This window comes from Mesoplodon bidens, assembly GCF_964165515.1.
Source record: "Mesoplodon bidens genome assembly, chromosome: 11".
NCBI lineage: Eukaryota > Metazoa > Chordata > Mammalia > Artiodactyla > Ziphiidae > Mesoplodon > Mesoplodon bidens.
Window position 1 is genome coordinate 47,607,223 of NC_138167.1, and position 22,071 is coordinate 47,629,293.

The following is a 22,071-nucleotide window of genomic DNA, read 5'->3' on the forward strand; positions in this document are numbered from 1 at the left end:
CTTACTCCTTTCGCTGATCCTGTGCCTCTTGTAGGTGGACTCCCTTTGGGCAATCTCCCCTCCAGCAGCCCAATGGACTCCTACCCGGGCCTTTGCCAGTCCCCATTCCTGGATTCTAGGTTGGTATTTATGCTTAACCCCCGTGGGCAGTCTCTTCCCTCCAACTGGGGCCATGCCAAGGGAGGGAACCTTGGACTCTTGGGTGCTGCTGTAGCAACACCTCCCTTTGCTCCTTTGTTAGTGACTGTCCTCTGTTGGGGCAGGGCAGTGGCCTGGGGACTCTGGGCAGTTTGTCTGGGGTTGGGCTTGGCGTCCCTGCCCTCTGTGACTCTCTGCCCCTGCGCCCCAGGGAGCGCGGGGGCTTCTTTAGCCCGGAGCCCGGTGAGCCAGACAGCCCCTGGACAGGCTCGGGGGGCACCACGCCCTCCACCCCGACCACGCCCACCACAGAGGGTGAGGGCGACGGGCTCTCCTACAACCAGCGGAGTCTTCAGCGCTGGGAGAAGGATGAGGAGTTGGGCCAGCTCTCTACCATCTCACCTGTGCTCTATGCCAACATTAACTTCCCCAATCTCAAGCAAGATTACCCAGGTACCCGTGGGATGAGGGCAAGGGAGACAACCTGTAACATGGCACGTGCAGGGGTCACCTGCCAGGTCACCTCTAACACATTTCTCTCTGCCCTCCAGACTGGTCTAGCCGCTGCAAACAAATCATGAAGCTCTGGAGAAAAGTTCCAGCTGCTGATAAAGCCCCCTACCTGGTGAGACAGAGGGAGCCTGGGTCAGCGTGGGAGCTGAGGGTGCGGGGTGACTTTGGGAAGGTCGCCTCAGTTCCTTCCATTCCCCACTCCCAAAGCAGCTGGGCCAGTAGGGATCAGCTTCTGGGTAGGCAGTGTGAGTGACATTGCGAGGGCTGGGGGCTGAGCGTGAGGTTGCGTCCTAGCCTAAGGTTGTGTCCTCTATTCCTCAGCAAAAGGCCAAAGATAACCGGGCAGCCCACCGCATCAACAAGGTGCAAAAGGTGAGTGGGGTCCAGGCTGGGCCGTGCCATCCAAGGCCTGTAGTGGGGCGGGCTCTCTAAGGGTAGCGGGGACATAGGGGCTGCCCACAGCAGCCTGACTGCTCTGTGCCTGGTCTCCCCCTGTAGCAGGCTGAGAGCCAGATCAACAAGCAGACCAAGGTGGGCGACATGGCCCGTAAGACTGACCGACCGGCCCTACATCTCCGCATTCCCCCCCAGCCAGGGGCACTGGGCAGCCCGCCTCCTGCTGCTGCCCCCACCATTTTCATTGGCAGCCCCACTACCCCCGCCGGCTTGTCTACCTCTGCGGATGGGTTCCTGAAGCCGCCGGCGGGCACGGTGCCCGGCCCCGACTCGCCCGGTGAGCTCTTCCTCAAGCTCCCACCCCAGGTGCCCGCCCAAGTGCCTTCGCAGGACCCCTTTGGACTGGCCCCCGCCTACGCTCTGGAGCCCCGCTTCCCCACGGCACCACCCACCTATCCTCCCTATCCTAGTCCGACCGGGGCCCCCGTGCAGCCCGCGACGCTGGGCGCCTCATCTCGTCCTGGGACCGGCCAGCCAGGGGAGTTCCACACCACCCCACCTGGCACCCCCCGACACCAGCCCTCCACACCTGACCCCTTCCTCAAACCCCGCTGCCCCTCACTGGACAACCTGGCTGTGCCTGAGAGCCCAGGGGTAGGGGGAGGCAAGGCTTCTGAGCCTCTGCTGTCGCCCCTGCCTTTCGGGGAGTCTCGGAAGGCCCTAGAGGTGAAGAAGGAAGAGCTTGGGGCATCCTCTCCCAGCTATGGGCCCCCAAACCTGGGCTTTGTTGACTCACCCTCCTCAGGCCCCCATCTGGGTGGCCTGGAGTTAAAGGCACCCGATGTCTTCAAAGCCCCCCTGACCCCTCGGGCATCTCAGGTAGAGCCCCAGAGCCCAGGCTTGGGCCTAAGGCCCCAGGAGCCGCCCCCTGCCCAGGCTTTGGCCCCTTCTCCTCCCAGCCACTCGGACATCTTTCGCCCTGGCCCCTACCCTGACCCCTATGCCCAACCCCCATTGACCCCTCGGCCCCCACCCCCACCCCCTGAGAGCTGCTGTGCCCTGCCTCCTCGCTCACTGCCCTCTGACCCTTTCTCCCGAGTGCCCGCCAGTCCCCAGTCCCAGTCCAGCTCCCAGTCCCCGTTGACACCCCGTCCTCTGTCTGCTGAGGCTTTCTGCCCATCCCCTGTTACCCCTCGCTTCCAGTCCCCTGACCCTTATTCCCGCCCGCCCTCACGCCCTCAGTCCCGGGACCCGTTTGCCCCACTGCATAAGCCACCCCGCCCCCAGCCCCCTGAAGTTGCCTTCAAGGCTGGGCCTCTAGCCCACACTCCGTTGGGGGCTGGGGGTTTCCCAGCAGCCCTGCCCTCAGGGCCAGCAGGTGAGCTCCATGCCAAGGTCCCAAGTGTGCAGCCGCCCAATTTTGCCCGGTCCCCTGGGACTGGTGCATTTGTAGGCACCCCTTCTCCCATGCGTTTCACTTTCCCTCAGGCAGTAGGGGAGCCTTCGCTAAAGCCCCCTGTCCCTCAGCCTGGTCTCCCTCCACCCCATGGGATCAACAGCCATTTTGGGCCCGGCCCTACCTTGGGCAAGCCTCAAAGCACAAACTATACAGTAGCCACAGGGAACTTCCACCCATCGGGCAGCCCTCTGGGACCCAGCAGTGGGTCCACAGGCGAGGGCTATGGGCTGTCCCCACTGCGCCCCCCATCAGTCCTTCCACCACCTGCACCCGATGGATCCCTCCCCTACCTGTCCCATGGAGCCTCACAGCGGGCAGGCATCACCTCTCCAGTTGAGAAGCGAGAAGACCCAGGGGCTGGGATGGGCAGCTCTTTGGCGGCACCTGAACTTCCAGGTACCCAGGACGCAGGCATGTCCAGCCTCAGTCAGACAGAGCTGGAGAAGCAACGACAGGTGAGTCGACATCCTGGACCTGAGCCCCCGCCACGTCTCCTCTGTTTCTGTGCCAGCCCTTTGGTTTGAGTAGAATGGACTTAACCCCTCTTCTCTGTTCTCTGCGCAGCGCCAACGACTACGGGAGCTGCTGATTCGGCAGCAGATCCAGCGCAACACCCTCCGGCAGGAGAAGGAAACCGCGGCAGCTGCCGGAGCAGTGGGGCCCCCGGGCAGCTGGGGTGCCGAGCCTAGTAGCCCTGCCTTTGAGCAGCTGGGTCGAGGCCAGACCCCCTTTGCTGGCACCCAGGTAGGTAGAGTGGCAAGGGGTAGTGGATCCAAGATACTGAAGGTGGCCCCAACCTCGTCTGCCCTCATCTCTCCTAGGACAAGAGCAGCCTTGTGGGGCTGCCCCCAAGTAAGCTGAGTGGCCCCATCCTGGGGCCAGGGGCTTTCCCCAGTGATGACCGACTCTCCCGGCCACCTCCACCAGCCACCCCTTCCTCTATGGATGTGAACAGCCGGTGAGGCTCCAGGGGGTGCCCTGGGGGAAAATCAAGGGAACATGGTGTACCTCCATTGTGTGCTGCCTCTGATTTTCCTGTCTCTCTAATCCTTCTTTTGTATCGCTTAACTTCTCTTCCCCATTGCTTCCCCCTCACTGCATGAACTCCATCCTTCCTTCCTTAGGGCAGCCCGTGTTCTAGCTCTTTTTCATCCTGCTTCCGCCTTACTGACTACTGCATATTCTTCCAGGCAATTGGTGGGAGGCTCCCAAGCCTTCTATCAGCGAGCACCGTATCCTGGGTCCCTGCCCTTGCAGCAGCAGCAGCAGCAGCAGCAGCAGCAACTGTGGCAGCAGCAGCAACAACAGGCAACAGCAGCAACTTCCATGCGACTTGCCATGTCGACACGCTTTCCGTCAACTCCTGGGCCTGAACTTGGCCGCCAAGCCATAGGTGCCCCCTTGGCGGGAATTCCCACCCGCCTGCCTGGCCCTGGTGAGCCAGTGCCTGGTCCAGCTGGTCCTGCCCAGTTCATTGAGTTGCGGCACAATGTACAGAAAGGACTGGGACCGGGGGTGCCTCCGTTTCCTGGTCAGGGCCCCCCTCAGAGACCCCGTTTTTTCCCTGTAACTGAGGATTCTCACCGACTGGCCCCTGAAGGGCTTCGTGGCCTAGCAGTGTCAGGCCTTCCTCCTCAGAAACCCTCAGCCCCGCCGGCCCCTGAACTGAACAACGGCCTCCATCCAACGCCCCATACCAAGGGTCCCAACACGCCCGCTGGCTTGGAGCTAGTCAGCCGGCCCCCCTCAGGCACTGAGCTTGGCCGCCCTCCTCTGGCCCTGGAAGCTGGGAAGTTACCCTGTGAGGATCCTGAGTTGGATGACGACTTTGATGCCCACAAGGCCCTGGAGGATGATGAGGAGCTTGCTCACCTGGGCCTGGGTGTGGATGTGGCCAAGGGAGATGATGAGCTGGGCACCCTGGAAAACCTGGAGACCAATGATCCCCACCTGGACGACCTGCTCAACGGGGATGAGTTTGACCTGTTGGCCTATACTGACCCTGAGCTGGACACCGGGGACAAGAAGGACATCTTCAATGAGCATCTGAGGCTGGTGGAGTCGGCCAATGAAAAGGCTGAGCGGGAGGCTCTCTTGCGGGGGGTGGAGCCAGGACCCTTGGGCCCTGAGGAGCGCCCTCCCCCCGCTGCTGATGCCTCTGAGCCCCGCCTGGCGTCAGTGCTCCCCGAGGTGAAGCCCAAGTTGGAGGAGGGTGGGCGCCACCCTTCCCCTTGCCAGTTTACCATTACCACCCCCAAGGTAGAGCCAGCTCCAGCCACCACTTCCCTAGGCCTGGGGCTGAAGCCAGGACAGAGTGTGGTGGGCAGCCGGGACACTCGAATGGGCACAGGACCTTTTCCCAGTAGTGGGCACCCAGCTGAGAAGGTCCCCTTTGGGACCACAGGAGGACCACCAGCTCACCTGCTGACCCCCAGCCCACTGAGTGGCCCAGGAGGGTCCTCCCTGCTGGAGAAGTTTGAGCTGGAGAGTGGGGCCCTGACCTTGCCCGGTGGACATGCATCTGGGGATGAGCTGGACAAGATGGAGAGCTCACTGGTAGCCAGTGAGTTGCCCCTGCTCATCGAGGACCTGTTGGAACATGAGAAGAAGGAGCTGCAGAAGAAGCAGCAGCTCTCAGCACAGCTGCAGCCTGCCCAGCAGCAGCAGCAACAGCAGCATTCCCTACTGTCCACCCCAGGCCCTGCCCAGGCTGTGTCTTTGCCACATGAGGGCTCTTCTCCCAGTTTGGCTGGCGCCCAGCAGCAGCTTGCCCTGGGACTTGGAGGTTCCCGACAGCCAGGCTTGGCCCAGCCACTGATGCCCACCCAGCCACCAGCTCATGCCCTCCAGCAGCGCCTGGCCCCATCCATGACCATGGTGTCCAACCAAGGGCATATGCTAAGTGGGCAGCATGGGGGACAGGCAGGCTTGGTGCCCCAGCAGAGCCCACAGCCAGTGCTGGCACAGAAGCCCATGGGTACTATGCCACCTTCCATGTGCATGAAACCACAGCAGCTGGCAATGCAGCAGCAGCTGGCTAACAGCTTCTTCCCGGATACAGGTAACCTCATCTGGGGGCGCTGGCTTATCACTGTTACCACTAAATGCTCACTGAGGCTGCAGACCCAAGATCCTCCCTAGTTAAAGGGGATGGGACACAAAGAGCTTTGGCCAAATTCCATACGAGTGGTGTAAGCAGAAGCACTGTAGCTTTTAAGGGAGAATAGTGCCTGGCATACAGCAGGCATTCAGATGTTGAATGAATGAATGGAATAGGTGCATGAAGTCTGATTACCAAAGGCTTTGTAGCTGTGGTGAGACCCAAAGATTAGGACTTGGAGAGAAGTGGTGCAAGAAAAAGCAACCGGGTTGGTGAAAAGACTTAGTGAGACTTAGCAGCAGGAAAGCCGTTGGGGTGTATTTGGAGACAATGAGTGGAGACAATGGTTAGCCTGGAGCAGGCTTTGCGGAGGGAAGTGAGGGGGCGCTACCGTAGCTATGGAGAGGTAAGAAGAGGGCGCAGATGGAAGAAGACCTCAAATTGTAATAGCATCTATTGAATAATGGTTGTTTGCCATGCCAAACACGGTGCTGAGCACTTTACATTTGTTGTATAATTTAATCATCACAACAAACACATTAAATGGGTACTGTTATTACCTTGGATTATAGAAAAGGAAACTGAGGCAGAAGAGGTTAAGTTAACTTGCCCAAGGTCACACAACTAACAGAGCTGGAATTTGAACCCTGGCCCTCATATCCTCTTAACTGTTTTACTGCCTCAAAATAACCAGGAGAGGGAGGTGGGTTAGTCCTCTTAATAGTAGGGGGTCAGGGGACTTCCCTGGCAGTCCAGTGGTTAAGACTGTGCTTCCAATACAGGGCACGAGGGTTCGATCCCTGATTGGGGAACTAAGATCCCACATGCCGCTCAGCGGGGCCAAGAAAAGAAAAAAAAGAAGGGAGTCAGTTAAGCTTTCTGAGCAGTGGAGAAATATACAGTGTACAGGATTTTAGGAAGATTTAAGTTTTTGGTGGCTGCTGGTTTCTCTTTTCCTACCCAGCATCCTGGACAGGCAGAAGAATGGTCTGTAGGTGATGCGTGTTGTGCCAAAACAGCTCTGGCATTGGGCTTTGGCACAGTGCCCACATCTTGGGTTCTTGGGCTGCGCTTAGTTGCCGTTAAGAACACTACTTTTGAAGAATGCTTTCTAGGTCATAAAGTGTACTCGTATTCTGGTCACATTTGATCCTCTCAGTAGCTCCATGAGGTGAGCAGAATAAGGAATCGTGATCTCTATCAAATAGAAGAGTAAACTGAGGCCCATAGAGGTGAAATGACATTGATATATTGGCTCAACAGATATTTACTGAGTACCTTTTCCTAGCACTGTGCAAGTAAAAACGGAGCCACATGTCCTGTGAATAATAGAACTGAGTCACCTATGCTGCCTGGCTCCTAGTCCAGTGGGCTTTCCACCATGCCATACCATTGTTCTGCTTGGCTTAGTGGAGGTCAAGGTGTTGGAACAGCAGACATGGAATGGGACATTGACCTCAGTGCCCAGCTCACTTGGCTCCTCCCTCTCCAGACCTGGACAAATTTGCTGCAGAAGATATCATTGATCCTATTGCAAAGGCCAAGATGGTTGCTTTGAAAGGCATCAAGAAGGTGATGGCTCAGGGCAGCATTGGAGTGGCACCTGGTATGAACAGGTAAGACTTGCAGGGTGGGAGCGTTGGCCCTTTCTTTTTCCAGTCCTTCCCCTGTTCTTCCTGATCTACTTCCTTCTTGTCCCACCTCTTTGCCCTTCAACTTTCCCCATCACCGACACATCCTCTTTGCTTTGGTGGACTCCAGGCAGCAAGTGTCCCTGCTAGCCCAGAGACTCTCAGGGGGGCCCGGCAGTGACCTGCAGAACCACGTGGCAGCTGGGAGTGGCCAGGTAAATAAACGGTCAGGTGGGAGTGGGAGCTTGGGTCCTATGCCATCAGGCCACCCTTCTTAGGGCCTGGTACAGAACAGTGACCCTTTAGCTGTCTCTCTCGTCACAGGAGCGGAGTGCCGGTGACCCCTCCCAGCCTCGTCCCAATCCACCCACTTTTGCCCAGGGAGTGATCAGTGAGTACGGGGATGGGGAGGAGTGTGCAAGGAAGGGGCTTGGGGTGCGCGGGGAAAGAGGGATTGGGATCACCTGACACCCGCCCGCTTCCTTTCCCAGATGAGGCTGACCAGCGGCAGTATGAGGAGTGGCTGTTCCACACCCAGCAGCTCCTGCAGATGCAACTGAAGGTGCTAGAGGAGCAGATTGGGGTGCACCGCAAGTCCCGGAAAGCTCTGTGCGCCAAGCAGCGCACTGCCAAAAAGGCTGGCCGTGAGTTCCCAGAGGCTGATGCTGAGAAGCTCAAGCTGGTGACAGAACAACAGAGCAAGATCCAGAAACAGCTGGATCAGGTGGGCAAGGCAGACTTCAGCCTAGCAACCAGGAGCCTGGGAAGAGGGATGGCATGGGTGGGCAGGCTCCAGGCTGACCTTCCTGACCCTCCCACGTTAGGTCCGGAAGCAGCAGAAGGAGCACACTAATCTCATGGCAGAATATCGGAATAAGCAGCAGCAGCAACAGCAGCAGCAGCAGCAGCAGCACTCAGCTGTATTGGCCCTTAGCCCTTCCCAGAGTCCCCGGCTACTCACCAAGCTTCCTGGTCAGCTGCTCCCTGGCCACGGGCTGCAGCCACCGCAGGGGCCCCCTGGTGGGCAAGCTGCAGGTCTTCGCCTGCCCCCTGGGGGCATGGCACTACCTGGACAGCCTGGTGGCCCCTTCCTCAACACCACCCTGGCCCAGCAGCAGCAACAGCAACATTCTGGTGGGGCTGGGGCCCTGGCTGGCCCCTCAGGGGGCTTTTTCCCTGGCAACCTTGCTCTTCGAGGCCTAGGACCTGACTCGAGGCTTTTACAGGAGAGGCAGCTGCAGCTACAGCAGCAACGCCTGCAGCTTGCGCAGAAACTGCAACAGCAGCAGCAGCACCTCCTAGGACAGGTGGCAATCCAGCAGCAACAGCAACAGGGCCCAGGGGTACCGGCAAACCAGGGTCTGGGTCCCAAGCCCCAAGGGCTTCTGCCTCCCAGCAGCCATCAGGGCCTCTTGGTCCAGCAGCTGTCCCCCCAGCCACCCCAGGGGCCCCAGGGCATGCTGGGCCCTGCCCAGGTGGCAGTGTTGCAGCAGCAGCAGCAGCAGCAACAGCACCCTGGAGCTCTGGGCCCCCAGGGCCCTCACAGACAGGTGATCCTGACCCAGCCCCGGGTGCTAAGTTCCCCCCAGCTGGCACAGCAGGGTCAAGGCCTTATGGGACACCGGCTGGTCACATCCCAGCAGCAGCACCAACAGCAGGGATCCATGGCAGGGCTTTCCCACCTTCAGCAGGGTCTGATGCCACACAGTGGGCAGCCCAAACTGAGTGCTCAGCCCATGGCCGCCTTGCAGCAGCAACAGCTGCAGCAGCAGCAGCTACAACAGCAGCAGCAGCTACAACAACAGCAGCAGCAGCTACAACAACAGCAGCAGCAGCAGCAGCTACAGCAGCAGCAGCAGCAGCTACAGCAACAGCAGCAGCAGCAGCAGCTTCAACAACAGCAGCAGCAGATGGGCCTCTTGAACCAGAGTCGAACTTTACTGTCTCCTCAACAGCAGCAGCAGCAGCAACAGCAACAGCAGCAGCAGCAGCAGCAGCAGCAGCAGCAGCAACAGCAACAGCAACAGCAGCAAGTGACACTCGGCCCTGGCATGCCAGCCAAGCCTCTGCAACACTTTTCTAGCCCCGGAGCCCTGGGCCCAACCCTCATCCTAACGGGCAAGGAGCAAAACATTGTAGAGGCGGCTCTTCCTCCAGAGGCCACTGAGGGGCCCTCCACGCATCAGGGAGGGCCGTTAGCAGTAGGGACTGTACCAGAGTCAGTGGCCACTGAACCAGGGGAGGTAAAGCCCTCACTCTCTGGGGACTCACAACTCCTCCTTGTCCAACCCCAGGCCCAGCCTCAGCCCAACTCTGTGCAGCTGCAGCCACCTCTGAGGCTCCCAGGACAACAGCAGCAGCAAGTTAACTTGCTCCACACAGCGGGTGTGGGAAGCCATGGGCAACCAGGCAGTGGATCATCTTCTGAGGCCTCATCTATGCCCCACGTGCTGGCCCAGTCTTCTGTTTCCTTAGGGGAACAGCCTGGACCCGTGACCCAGAACCTTCTGAGCTCCCAACAGCCCCTTGGACTAGAGCGGCCCATGCAAAATAATGCAGGGCCACAGCCTGCCAAACCAGGATCTGTCCCCCAGTCTGGGCAGAGCCTGCCTGGGGCTGGGGTCATGCCTACAGTGGGTCAGCTTCGAGCACAGCTTCAAGGAGTCCTGGCCAAAAACCCACAGCTGCGGCACTTGAGTCCTCAGCAGCAGCAGCAGCTACAGGCACTCCTCATGCAGCGGCAGCTACAGCAGAGTCAGGCAGTACGCCAGGCCCCACCCTACCAGGAGCCTGGGACCCAGCCCTCTCCCCTCCAGGGCCTCCTGGGCCGCCAACCCCAACTTGGGGGCTTCCCTGGATCCCAGACAGGCCCTCTTCAGGAGCTGGGGGCAGGGCTTCGACCTCAGGGCCCACCCCGGCTCCCCGCCCCACAAGGAGCCTTATCCACAGGACCAGTCCTTGGCCCTGTCCTTCCCACACCTCCACCATCCAGCCCCCAAGAGCCAAAGAGACCTTCCTCACAGTTACCTTCCCCCAGCTCCCAGCTTCCCTCTGAGGCCCAGCTCCCTACCACCCAACCAGGAACCCCAAAACCCCAGGGGCCACCCTTGGAGCTGCCTCCTGGGAGGGTCTCACCTGCTGCTGCCCAGCTTGCAGATACCTTCTTTGGCAAGGGGCTGGGACCTTGGGACCCCCCAGACAACCTAGCAGAAGCCCAGAAGCCGGACCAAAGCAGCCTGGTACCTGGGCATCTGGAGCAGGTGAATGGGCAGGTGGTACCCGAGCCACCCCATCTCAGCATCAAGCAGGAGCCTCGGGAAGAGCCATGTGCCCTGGGAGCCCAGGCAGTGAAGAGGGAGGCCAACGGGGAGCCAATAGGGGCACCAGGTACCAGCAACCACCTCCTGCTGGCAGGCCCTCGCTCAGAGGCCGGGCATCTGCTCTTGCAGAAGCTTCTACGAGCAAAGAATGTGCAACTCAGCACTGGGCGGGGGCCCGAGGGGCTGCGAGCTGAGATCAACGGGCACATTGACAGCAAGCTGGCTGGGCTGGAGCAGAAACTACAGGGTACCCCCAGCAACAAGGAGGTGAGTACTGTAGCTGGAGTGGAGCAGACAGTGCAGGGCCTGGAGCCCGGGGGCAGAGTGAACAGGTCTGGGTGAAATGAGGTGAGGACTCCGAGGGGGACAGCGGCCTTCACTGTGGGTTTATCTGGTTTAGGATACAGCAGCAAGGAAGCCTTTGACACCGAAGCCCAAGAGGGTACAGAAGGCAAGCGACAGGTTGGTGAGCTCCCGAAAGAAGATGCGGAAGGAGGACGGGGTCAGGGCCAGCGAGGCCTTGCTGAAACAGCTGAAACAGGTGACCCCCAGGAGCCAGTCCCCTGGTCCCGTCCCAGGATAGGGGGCAGCCTGGCCCCCAACTGTGCAGTAGCAGAGATGTACACGCTGCAGGTTTCCAACCTTGTCGTCTTGCCCCTCCTAGGAGCTGTCCCTGCTGCCCCTCACGGAGCCCACCATCACCGCCAATTTTAGCCTCTTTGCTCCCTTTGGCAGCGGCTGCCCAGTCAATGGGCAGTGCCAGCTGAGGGGGGCCTTTGGAAGTGGGGCACTGCCCACAGGCCCTGACTACTATTCCCAGCTGCTTACCAAGGTCAGAAAAATGGCAATACCTTTTGGGGACGATAAGGTTCCTGGGGAGGTGGAGATGGGGGTGGCAGACTTGTGGAAATGGCTGGTATAGTGTAGGGCCAGGAGATCATGTCAGTCTCCCTATGCCATCTTGCACACAACACCCCACCCCACCCCCAGAATAACCTGAGTAACCCGCCGACACCACCCTCGTCGCTGCCCCCCACCCCACCCCCATCGGTGCAGCAGAAGATGGTGAATGGCGTCACCCCATCTGAAGAGCTGGGGGAGCACCCCAAGGATGCCACCTCTGCCCGAGATACTGAAGGGACGCTGAGGGGTAAGTCAGGAACGGAGTGAGCTTCTCCTTCTCTGCTAGGTCTGGGTGGCTGGGGTCATGTGGTACAGTTTAAGACAGGAGTGGGTTATGTGTTGCTCTGCGTGCATACACTACAGGGTCCTTGAGATAAGAAGGGCCTCTTCAGGACTGATGTGTTGGAGGCAAGGGTTGCCTTCTGGAGTCTAGAGCAAAGGCAGCAGGACAGGGAGAGTATTTATGCAGCTTTCGCTTGCAGGGAATAGCCCAGCTTCCTTACCCAGTGGGTACGAACTACAGTCAGATCTGGATTTGAATTCTGGCTCCTGCTTTGATTTAGCTGTGTTACTGCAGCCAAGTTGATTGACTTGTGTGAGCCTCAGTTTTCTCACGATGGAATAAAAATAGTGTTCGCCTAATGGAGTCGCTAAAAAACTATAAACAAAGAAGGTACTTACAGAGTACCTCTTTAGAAAGGCTCAATAAATATAGGTTGTCTGCCCTAAACTGGTAGGTGGGTGGATGGGTAGACAGTGGTCATGATAGCTAAGCTAGGTCTTGTACTAGTTAGGCCTGAAACATGTGGGAGAAAGCACCATTGGCTCTGGCCACCCTCAGCCTGACTTTTCTTCTCCCACCTACCCCTCAGATGCTTCAGAGGTGAAGAGTCTAGACCTGCTGGCCGCCTTGCCTACGCCCCCTCACAATCAGACTGAGGATGTCAGGTGCGGGTGGGGCCAGAAATGGGGATGAGGAATTGGGGTGCGGGCAGGTCGCCTTATTTTTCCCTTGGACAGTGACAGATTTCAAGCAGGGCTGTGACATCTACTAATCTCTAGATTTGGGAGGTGGCATCTGTAGGGCCTGAGCAAAGGATGTCTGCTTTTGGCCCACAGGATGGAGAGTGACGAGGACAGCGATTCTCCTGACAGCATTGTGCCAGCTTCGTCCCCCGAGAGCATCCTGGGGGAGGAAGCCCCTCGTTTCCCTCAGCTGGGCTCAGGCCGGTGGGAGCAGGACGACCGGGCTCTCTCCCCCGTCATCCCCATCATTCCTCGGGCCAGCATCCCAGGTAGAGGTTGCTCTGGGCATGAACCAGTCCTGGCCAGGCCGGGCTGCATTGTCAGAGGTTGGGGAGAGAGGCAGCTGGAGCTTACACAGGTCCCTCTTTCTCATTCAGTCTTCCCAGATAGCAAACCTTATGGGGCCCTGGAGCTGGAGGCCCCTGGGAAGCTGCCTGCCACAACTTGGGAAAAGGGCAAAGGAAGCGAGGTGTCAGTCATGCTGACAGTTTCTGCCGCTGCTGCCAAGGTACGTTCCTGGGGGTGCCTCGGAGGCCAAGGGGATGCTGGTCAGTGGGCAGTCCCGGGAGCTTCTCTGGATAAATACAATCATTTAAAACTATGTATTGAGGACCTACTGTGTATGAAAGCCTGAGCTGGACTGTGGGATTAGGAAAAATGTAGCACAAGGGGTCGCTGCCCTCAAGGGGCTCACAGTTCAGTGGTAAAGGCACAAGTCAACAAATAGGAGAGCGTGTATAATGTGACGAGCGCTACGAAACAGCATGTCGCCAGTCACACTGAGTGGAATTCTGGTTTTTTGAAAATGTTATCAGGGTTTTGTGGTCAAAGGAAACTGGAAATCCCAGTTAAAATAGCAAAACAGGTTTCTTTATTACAAGGCTCTTCAGATCCTTTACTTTGCTAATGTGTATTGTGAATTTCCAGGTAGTGGATGTAGTGTGTGTCATTTCCCAAACCCAGCAGACACAGGTCTCTTTCTGTGGAGCTCCCGTTAGTACCCACAGCGGTTTGGGAGAGGCTGCCCATAAAGGAAATGCATGAGAAGAGCTGGATGGCACAGGGGCAAGACTGATGGCACATGGCCACCTGGGGAGTTGCCTTCTGAGTGTCCTTGTCCCTACCAAGCTGGTGGTGGTTCTCACTCCACACACACTGCTGACACGGCTGTCCCATCCCCTTTCCTGCCCTGGCAGAACCTGAATGGTGTGATGGTGGCAGTGGCAGAGCTACTAAGCATGAAGATCCCCAACTCCTATGAGGTGCTGTTCCCAGAGAGCCCTGCCCGGGCAGGCCTTGAGCCTAAGAAGGGGGAAGCTGAGGGCCCTGGTGAGTTTGGCAGGAAAACTCCTTGGGACCTGCAGGGAATGATTCTGGTGGGAGGCTCTGACCCCTTCCTTCCTGCAGGTGGGAAAGAAAAGGGTCTGGGAGGCAAGAGCCCAGAAGCTGGCCCTGATTGGCTGAAGCAGTTTGATGCTGTGTTGCCCGGCTATACCCTCAAGAGCCAGTTAGACATCTTGAGTCTCCTCAAACAGGTGGGTCTGTTGGCGGGAAAGGGGTGGGTGTCTGGCTAGGACTGAGAAGGCACAGGGCTTTTGGGCGAGTGGAATCTGGCTGGGAGGAGAGAGGTGACTCGTTCAGCGAGGAGCTGGCAGTAATGGTACAGGGCGTCTTCCCATAGGAGAGCCCCGCCCCAGAGCCACCCACCCAGCACAGCTACACCTACAACGTCTCCAACCTGGACGTGCGGCAGCTCTCGGCCCCGCCTCCTGAAGCACCCTCCCCACCCCCTTCCCCTTTGGCACCCTCTCCTGCCAGCCCCCCTGCTGAACCCTTGGCTGAACTTCCAGCTGAACCCTCAGCTGAGCCACCAGTCCCCTCGCCTCTGCCACTTGCCTCGTCCCCTGAATCAGCCCGGCCCAAGCCCCGAGCCCGGCCTTCTGAAGAAGGCGAAGATTCCCGGCCCCCTCGCCTCAAGAAGTGGAAGGGGGTGCGCTGGAAGCGTCTCCGGCTGCTGCTGACCATCCAGAAGGGTGGCGTGCGGCAGGAGGATGAGCGGGAAGTGGCAGAGTTTATGGAGCAGCTTGGCACAGCCCTGCGACCTGACAAGGTGCCTCGAGACATGCGGCGCTGCTGCTTCTGTCATGAGGAGGGGGATGGGGCCACGGATGGGCCCGCTCGCCTACTGAACCTGGACCTGGACTTGTGGGTGCACCTCAACTGTGCCCTGTGGTCCACGGAGGTATATGAGACCCAGGGTGGGGCACTGATGAACGTGGAGGTTGCCCTGCACCGAGGACTGCTCACCAAGTGCTCCCTGTGCCAGCGCACTGGTGCCACCAGCAGCTGCAATCGCATGCGTTGCCCCAACGTCTACCATTTTGCCTGCGCCATCCGCGCCAAGTGCATGTTCTTTAAGGACAAGACCATGCTGTGTCCGATGCATAAGATCAAGGGGCCCTGCGAGCAGGAGCTGAGCTCTTTTGCTGTCTTCCGGCGGGTCTACATTGAGCGAGATGAGGTGAAGCAAATCGCCAGCATCATCCAGCGGGGGGAGCGGCTGCACATGTTCCGTGTGGGGGGCCTTGTGTTCCACGCCATCGGACAGCTGCTCCCCCACCAGATGGCCGACTTCCACAGTGCCACCGCCCTCTACCCCGTGGGCTACGAGGCCACGCGCATCTACTGGAGCCTCCGTACTAGCAACCGCCGCTGCTGCTACCGCTGCTCCATCGGCGAGAACAACGGGCGGCCGGAGTTTGTGATCAAAGTCATGGAGCAGGGCCTGGAGGACCTGGTCTTCACTGACGCCTCTCCCCAGGGTGAGCACGGGGCCCTTGAAGTGGTAATACGGAATTGGGCAAGTGTCTCCCAGCGTCCCCTTTACGATGTTGAGAAGAGACCTGCAGGCTCCTCATGAGTGATCTTTCTCCGCCACTGAGGGCAGGCAGAGGTCTCTTGAAGATCTCCAGAGAAAGTGTTTTGACTGCTCAGTCACTTTGAATTCCCTTGTGATTGAGGATATTTTGCTTGTCTGACTACACATATGTCAGCTCCTTTTCCTAACTCAGTGGATCTAAAGGATACAGTTCTGGGGCTCTGTCTTCCAGCTCACCCAATCTGATTCTAGCCTTGAGTTCCTTATGGTTGCTTTTCCCTGGATAAAAACTTGATCTTAGTTTCAGTGTTACTGATAAAAGTAACAGTAAGAGTTACATTGTAGTGAGCATGTGCTATGTGCCATAAACTAAGCTGAGCAATTTATATAGGTTATTTTGTTCACACAAAACCCTGCAAGCTGAGTACTATTACTATGCCAAGTTTTACACATAGAGAAACTGAGTAGTGGAGAGATTTAAGTATTTGCCTTAAGGTCCCATGGCCAGTATTAGAACTTGAACCCAAGTCTTCTCAACTCCAAAACATGCCTGTGCTGGGTATCCTGGGCCCTGGGTTCATGTTTCTGTGTCACAAGGCTCTCTGATGCCCCTCCAGGGTGGGAAGCCTCCTGGCTTGTTGAGGGAGACTGAGATTGGGAGGCCAAGAGGGGCTCCTGAAGAACCACACACCCTCTTAACAGCAAGGTGGGCAGGCTACAGGAAACAAATGTAGCTTCAGATGGAGGTTAGGGCTGAGGTCAGTGAGCAGAAGTTGCCTCTGAGGGCTGCTCTCTTTCCTTGCCTCTTAGCTGTGTGGAATCGCATCATTGAGCCTGTGGCTGCCATGAGAAAAGAGGCTGACATGCTGCGGCTCTTCCCTGAGTACCTGAAAGGCGAGGAGCTCTTTGGGCTGACAGTGCACGCCGTGCTGCGCATAGCTGAATCAGTAAGGAAGGGGCCAGGGGTGGGGCCAGGTGGGCACGGGGAAGGTTGGTTCTGCCCCACAAGTGCTCAGGCTAAAGTGAGCATGACCTGTGCCCAACAGCTGCCTGGAGTGGAAAGCTGTCAAAATTATTTATTCCGCTATGGACGCCACCCCCTGATGGAGCTGCCACTCATGATCAACCCCACTGGTTGTGCTCGATCAGAGCCTAAAATCCTCACACACTACAAACGGTGAGCTTGTGGGGGGTTGGTAGGGACCCTCTGGCCAATTACAAGTGTTTGGGGTTACAGATCAGAGTTCCCTTGGAGAGACTGGGGGTTCACTCTAGGCCTGATTAGAGGGTGTGCAGGTATCACTAGGGTATCCCTTTCCTCCCCCAGCCTACTCAGGTATTCTGGGTTGACCTGCCGTCTAGAGATAGACTTATCTTGGGCACCCTGGGAATGGCCGTTGGGGAGGTTCTGGGTAGACAGTGGTGAAATCATATGAAATGTATAAACGACCCAGTCACCACCTTCCTTTCCTGTTTTGCTTCCAGGGGGCCTGTGATTCTCCCAAGCCTCAGACAGATGCCCCCTGAGTGCTAGGTTCGCCTTCCCTTCCCCAGGCTGAGTTGGTGTCAAAAATAAATAATTAGGAATATAATAGGAAAAATAATAAAACCTTACATTTGTATAGCACTTTATACTTTTTTTTTCAAAGCGTTTTCACATCCATTATCTCATTTGATCCTCACAACAACCTTATGAGGTAGGTAGGGCAGGTGGTATGATCCCCATTTTCCAGCTGAGAAAACTGAGACCCAGAAAGATGAAGTGACTAGACCAAGGTCACAGCTGGGACCAGAGCCTTATCTCTTGACTTGTGGTCCACTGTTCTTGCTGTGTACCGCAGTAGGCTGACCTTGGTCCCTGGGTAGAGGGAGGCAAAATCCACGCTAGGAGGGCTTTCTTGAAGACCTTCGGTTGCTCCTCAGGCTGTCGTAGAGCGTCAAACTCTACCCCAGCCAGCCCTGGTCCTTGATGCTCTACAACAGTGGTTTTCAAACTGTGTGTGTTCCAGAAAGCCCTGGAACACATAAACTGAGTAGGCAGAACTTGGCCCTCTCCATGCATAACTCCCCCTTCCCCAAATTGGATTCAACCAGTAGAGTTCCGTTTCTATCTAGTTTATGTATGGGAGTTCCGGTAATGTTTTGTTAAAGAAAAAAACAAAAAGATTTCTGCTGTATAAAAAAGAACCAGTTTGAAAACCACTGCTCTGGGATGGGCAAGAATTTGGCTGGTGCCCTAGGGTGGTGAAAAGGCATCCTCCTAGGCAGCAGTCATTCCCCTGCACTGAGCCATCTGCACAGAGCCCAATGTTACGTCAGAGAAGAGGACAGTCTAAAGAAAGGAAAGGATACTACCTTTTGGCTATGAATTCAGAGCCAATTTTAATTAAAATCCAGCCCAATGTGGTAGACATGGCCCCCATTTTCAGAGCTTCCAGTATGAGCAGGAAGTAGGACTCAGATATTTGAACAAATCATGAGCTTAAATTCCAGGCCCGGGCTGCTTGGGGAAGACCTCCCAGAGGTCTTGAGCATGGCCTTGAGTCTGGTTTGGCAGGAGGGTGGTAGAAGGTGGGGAGATGGGAGAGCGGGCTCAGTGTAGGGGAATCAGTGCCCCTTCCCTTCCTCCGTGCCCACCCCCCCCCCATCCTGGGCTTTCTTTGCCACCCAGGCTGTTGGAAGGGTCCCCGTAGCGACTTGCTGCCTCACCAAAGCCAAGACTCTACTCCATTCCCAAGGCAGCACATGCCCCTAACTGGAGCGTTGCACATCCCAGGGAGGAAGCGGGTGGCGTGTGCCTGGTCTGGGGGAGAGCTGTCTTGTCATGGACTATATCACCTCCCAGGCCCCACACTCTGAACAGCACCAGCATGTCCAAGGCATATCAGAGCACCTTCACAGGCGAGACCAACACCCCGTACAGCAAGCAGTTTGTGCACTCGAAGTCATCTCAGTACCGGCGGCTCCGCACTGAGTGGAAGAACAATGTATACCTGGCTCGCTCCCGTATCCAGGGCCTGGGGCTCTATGCAGCCAAGGACCTAGAAAAGCACACAATGGTCATTGAGTACATTGGCACCATCATTCGCAATGAGGTGGCCAACCGGCGGGAGAAAATCTATGAGGAGCAGGTATGGGCTGGCAGAGGGGCCATCATGGTGCATGGTCCACACTTAGCCAAGGGGCAGGGGGCAGGATTGGGGCCAGAGGAGCAGGTGGAAAGCTGTGGGAAGAGGAGGGGAGAGGCAGGAGAACGGAAGAATAAGAGATGAAGATAAGCCCACTGCCCAAGTCCACTCCTTGATCTCGCCACCACCGCTGCCATTCTCTGATATTCTTGCCCCTTCCTCTGCAACCTCTGCCTTTCTAGAATCGAGGCATCTACATGTTTCGAATAAACAATGAACATGTCATTGATGCTACGTTGACTGGAGGCCCTGCCAGGTAAGAGAGGGATGAGTAAGAAGGGATTTACGAGTCCCTGAGGGTGGCATTCTGAGGGTGGGCCAACAAGGAACCAGAATCATCCAACCCAGTTGCTCGGCGTTTCTGACTTTGTCCCACTGCCTAGGTACATTAACCATTCCTGTGCCCCTAACTGTGTGGCGGAAGTTGTGACATTTGACAAGGAGGACAAAATCATCATCATCTCCAGCCGGCGAATCCCCAAAGGAGAGGAGGTAAGAGGAAGCATCCCTCATTGAGTGACAAAGCAAGCTCCCTCTTCTCTGCCATTTGCCGGAAGTCAAAATCCAAGGCCGCTGCCCTCCCCCACTTCCTCTCGGGGACTGGCATTGATTCTGCCCTCTTCTCTTTCCAGCTGACATATGACTATCAGTTTGATTTTGAGGACGATCAGCACAAGATCCCCTGCCACTGTGGAGCCTGGAATTGTCGGAAATGGATGAACTAAGAAGCTTTGAGGCTACCAGGCAGGGGAGTCCCCCACCCCAACCTCTTCCCTGAAAGGGATGAGGGGGAAGAGAGGTAGCAGCCAGAGCCAGGACCCAGGGCTGGGGCTGCCGGCTGACCGGAGCCCCTGGAGCAGGAGGCTGGGGCAGAGGGCCCTAGGCCAAGCCCACCCTGGGCACCAGGGATGACCCTCTTCCCCGCCACTGGCCCCCAGGCTGGCATCTCTGCCCCCAGCTCCAGGAGGGGTCAGACAGAAGCAGCCATTGGGCATCTCAGGTTTGAGGGGGATATGGGCTGGGAACTACCCAGAAGCATCTGGGAGGCAGCAGGGAGCGGGGAGGAGGATGTGCGGCCGGGCCTCACAGCCCTGCTGCTCCCACCGACCTCTCTGGCCCAACTCGAGGCTGCAAAGAGACTTGACTAAGCTTGACAATCCCAAAGGCCGGGTCCCACACCTGGCCCTGCCTGCCGGGTCCTGCCCCCACCCTCACCCCCATCCCCTTCCCCTTCCCTCCCAATCTGTCTCTGTCTCCCTCTTCTCCTCTGTGTTTCTGTCTCTCTATGGGTTGTGTTTCCTTGTTTTCCACTCTGACAAATGCAACATGAACGGGAAAGAGGCGCCCCGCTGCCCAGGAGGGCAAGCCAGGCAAGCCGGGCAAGGAGACCCCGCACCCACACCTACCTCATTTAAGTGTTGGATTTTTTGCTGTTTTGAAATGTGAGACCCTCTCCAAGCCCCCTACTGCCCCAACCCTCTCCCCCACCTCACTGCCCTCTTCTGAGTGGGTGGAAGGGGGGGTAGGAGGAAGAAGAAAAAACAACAACAAAAAATCCATCTTTGTTTTTAATTACGGGCATGGGATGGTGGTTGAGACTAATGGTGATGAAGATTGGGGATGACTGGCCCCTAGTTGCTCTAGGACTTCCTTCTCCATCTGGACATGGGGGCAGGAGGGGTGTGCTAAACTTAGGACCAGGATATCTCCCTCCGGTTTTCCCAACCCCATCATGAGCCCATTTGCCCTCCAGCCCCTGGATAGGGTGGGTGGGTGGTAGGGTGAGGGCTATCCCTGAGTGGCATGCCCATACCCAGTGAGGCAGGGTGTGGCCCGGAGCTCCCACTTTCCCTCCGTCACCAAACTGCTGCTGGTCTGGTGGGAAGGGGTGGTGATGTGGGGCTGGGGGAGCTTAGTGTCAGCGCGGGGAGGGTGGGGGGTATTTATCTATTTATACATGGGATTGTACATAGTCTTGTGGGGCATGGGGGAGCCGGCTGGAGGTGAGAACCCTCCCCTCTCCCCCCACCCCCGGGGAGAGCAAATGTAAAACTACTAATTTTTGTGCTTTATATATTCTATATAAATATATCTATTTTCTTTTTACAAAACCAGTTTATAAATGGTAGGGGGGCGTGGGGCGGACACATGGAGCTCCCCTTGTGGGGGAGCCCCCTCCATTACCCAACCTACCGCCCTTTTCCTCACCCCCTCCTCCCCACCCCCTGGCTGTGACTGCTGTAAGGGGGGGTATAGAGGCTGGGCGATTCCCACCCCCTTTTGTATAGTTGGACTATGTTATAACGCACAAAAGTGAGCTGGCCCCAGGGGGAGCCAGAGGGTAATGGGTTCCCCTGCCTCCTCCCTTGTCCTTCCCCTTTCTGCCCAAGCTTGTGCTGCAGTTGAACCTCTTCCTGGGGGTAGGGTTAGGTCAGGGGGTGGGTGAGGCCCCAGACCCCTCTCTGGTAGGGAGCCATGGGAATGAAGATGAAGCTTATATGCAGTTCTCTCCTAGGGGCTGTGGGCAAAGGGCATTTTGTAATTAATATTTTCAAGAATCAAATGTCTGGAGTGTAGGGGTGGGCTTGGTGGTGGTGTATGGGCGGGCCTGCTGGAGGGGGAGCACGGTTGCTGTTGTGATTTTAGGTTTGTTTTTGTTTGTTTTCGAATTTGGGGGGTTGCGGATTGATGGGGGTAGGGAGATTTTTTTTTTTTTTAAGCTGCTTCCTCAACTGTTTCAAGCTGCAAATGTTTAAGAGAATAACATCCCCTCACCCCCACAGAAACCACTGTAATTAAATCAGACAGTGGGGAGACTGGGCTGCTGCCCCCCAAAGCCATTGGATGTTCCTTTTCCAAGAGCAAAGAAGGTCTAGGCTACAGGGAGGGGGAGATTGGCTCCTGCGAGTCAGGCTCTGGTTGGGGCTTGGGCCCTGGGATTGGGAAAAGGGGATGGGGCAGACTTTGTAAGCATATGCTAGGTATCTGATAGTCCTGTAGAATTTAGTGAAGAAACCTTATACAGTTTTTAATTTTTATATAAACTAACTCAGACCCAAGCTACAAGGTTGGAATTTTGGTTGTTGGTTTTTTTTTTTTTTTTTTTTTTTAAAGTACCCCGCCTGTATAATTGCATCAGAATTCCCTCTCCCCCGCCCCGCCCTTCCCCGTGCCCCATGTTTGTATTTTGGGTTGGTTTACACTTGCACATATTCAATTTTCAGTTTTTCCCCTTTACGGTCTTCTCCCCTCACCTCCAGGACCCACCCTCCCCCCTTTTTAAAAAATAAATCTGACAAGTGTGAATCCCGTGAAGACTTTATTTTGTGTTGTGTGTATCCTGTACAGCAAGGTTGGTCCTTCGTAACAACGGATGAAATGATTCCCTTTTTTAAAGCGCCCTCTCTCCCTCCACCCCCAGCGCCCCTGTCCTTGGCATGTTTTGTATCAGCGATCATTCTGAACTGTACATAATTTATGTTGCAAGAGGCAAAGGGCAAGTTTTGGATTTTGCTTCTT

The 22,071-nt window shown here is 56.8% G+C and overlaps 1 protein-coding gene across 7 annotated transcripts in view; it reads left to right on the top strand.

The window, feature by feature from the left end:
• KMT2D (lysine methyltransferase 2D) overlaps positions 1-20,427 on the top strand; it is a 37,929-nt gene extending 17,502 nt beyond the window's left edge. For 5 of the 7 annotated variants that reach the window (XM_081249689.1, XM_081249692.1, XM_081249691.1 and 2 more), the window contains exons 28-56: positions 35-119; positions 350-591; positions 690-763; positions 973-1,023; positions 1,150-2,961; positions 3,071-3,250; positions 3,328-3,464; positions 3,697-5,567; positions 7,099-7,222; positions 7,368-7,452; positions 7,562-7,628; positions 7,729-7,961; positions 8,062-10,824; positions 10,958-11,098; positions 11,222-11,389; positions 11,548-11,707; positions 12,333-12,408; positions 12,580-12,755; positions 12,864-12,994; positions 13,683-13,815; positions 13,894-14,021; positions 14,168-15,308; positions 16,175-16,311; positions 16,411-16,541; positions 17,014-17,061; positions 18,210-18,495; positions 18,735-18,808; positions 18,936-19,044; positions 19,185-20,427. In XM_081249689.1, coding sequence (XP_081105815.1) covers positions 35-119; positions 350-591; positions 690-763; positions 973-1,023; positions 1,150-2,961; positions 3,071-3,250; positions 3,328-3,464; positions 3,697-5,567; positions 7,099-7,222; positions 7,368-7,452; positions 7,562-7,628; positions 7,729-7,961; positions 8,062-10,824; positions 10,958-11,098; positions 11,222-11,389; positions 11,548-11,707; positions 12,333-12,408; positions 12,580-12,755; positions 12,864-12,994; positions 13,683-13,815; positions 13,894-14,021; positions 14,168-15,308; positions 16,175-16,311; positions 16,411-16,541; positions 17,014-17,061; positions 18,210-18,495; positions 18,735-18,808; positions 18,936-19,044; positions 19,185-19,277 — 10,856 coding nt within the window. In that variant the 3' untranslated portion in view covers positions 19,278-20,427. The remainder of the gene's footprint in view (positions 1-34; positions 120-349; positions 592-689; positions 764-972; positions 1,024-1,149; positions 2,962-3,070; positions 3,251-3,327; positions 3,465-3,696; positions 5,568-7,098; positions 7,223-7,367; positions 7,453-7,561; positions 7,629-7,728; positions 7,962-8,061; positions 10,825-10,957; positions 11,099-11,221; positions 11,390-11,547; positions 11,708-12,332; positions 12,409-12,579; positions 12,756-12,863; positions 12,995-13,682; positions 13,816-13,893; positions 14,022-14,167; positions 15,309-16,174; positions 16,312-16,410; positions 16,542-17,013; positions 17,062-18,209; positions 18,496-18,734; positions 18,809-18,935; positions 19,045-19,184) is intronic. The other 2 variants (XM_081249695.1, XM_081249694.1) reach the window with 2 other exon arrangements.
• Positions 20,428-22,071: the final 1,644 nt, after the last annotated feature.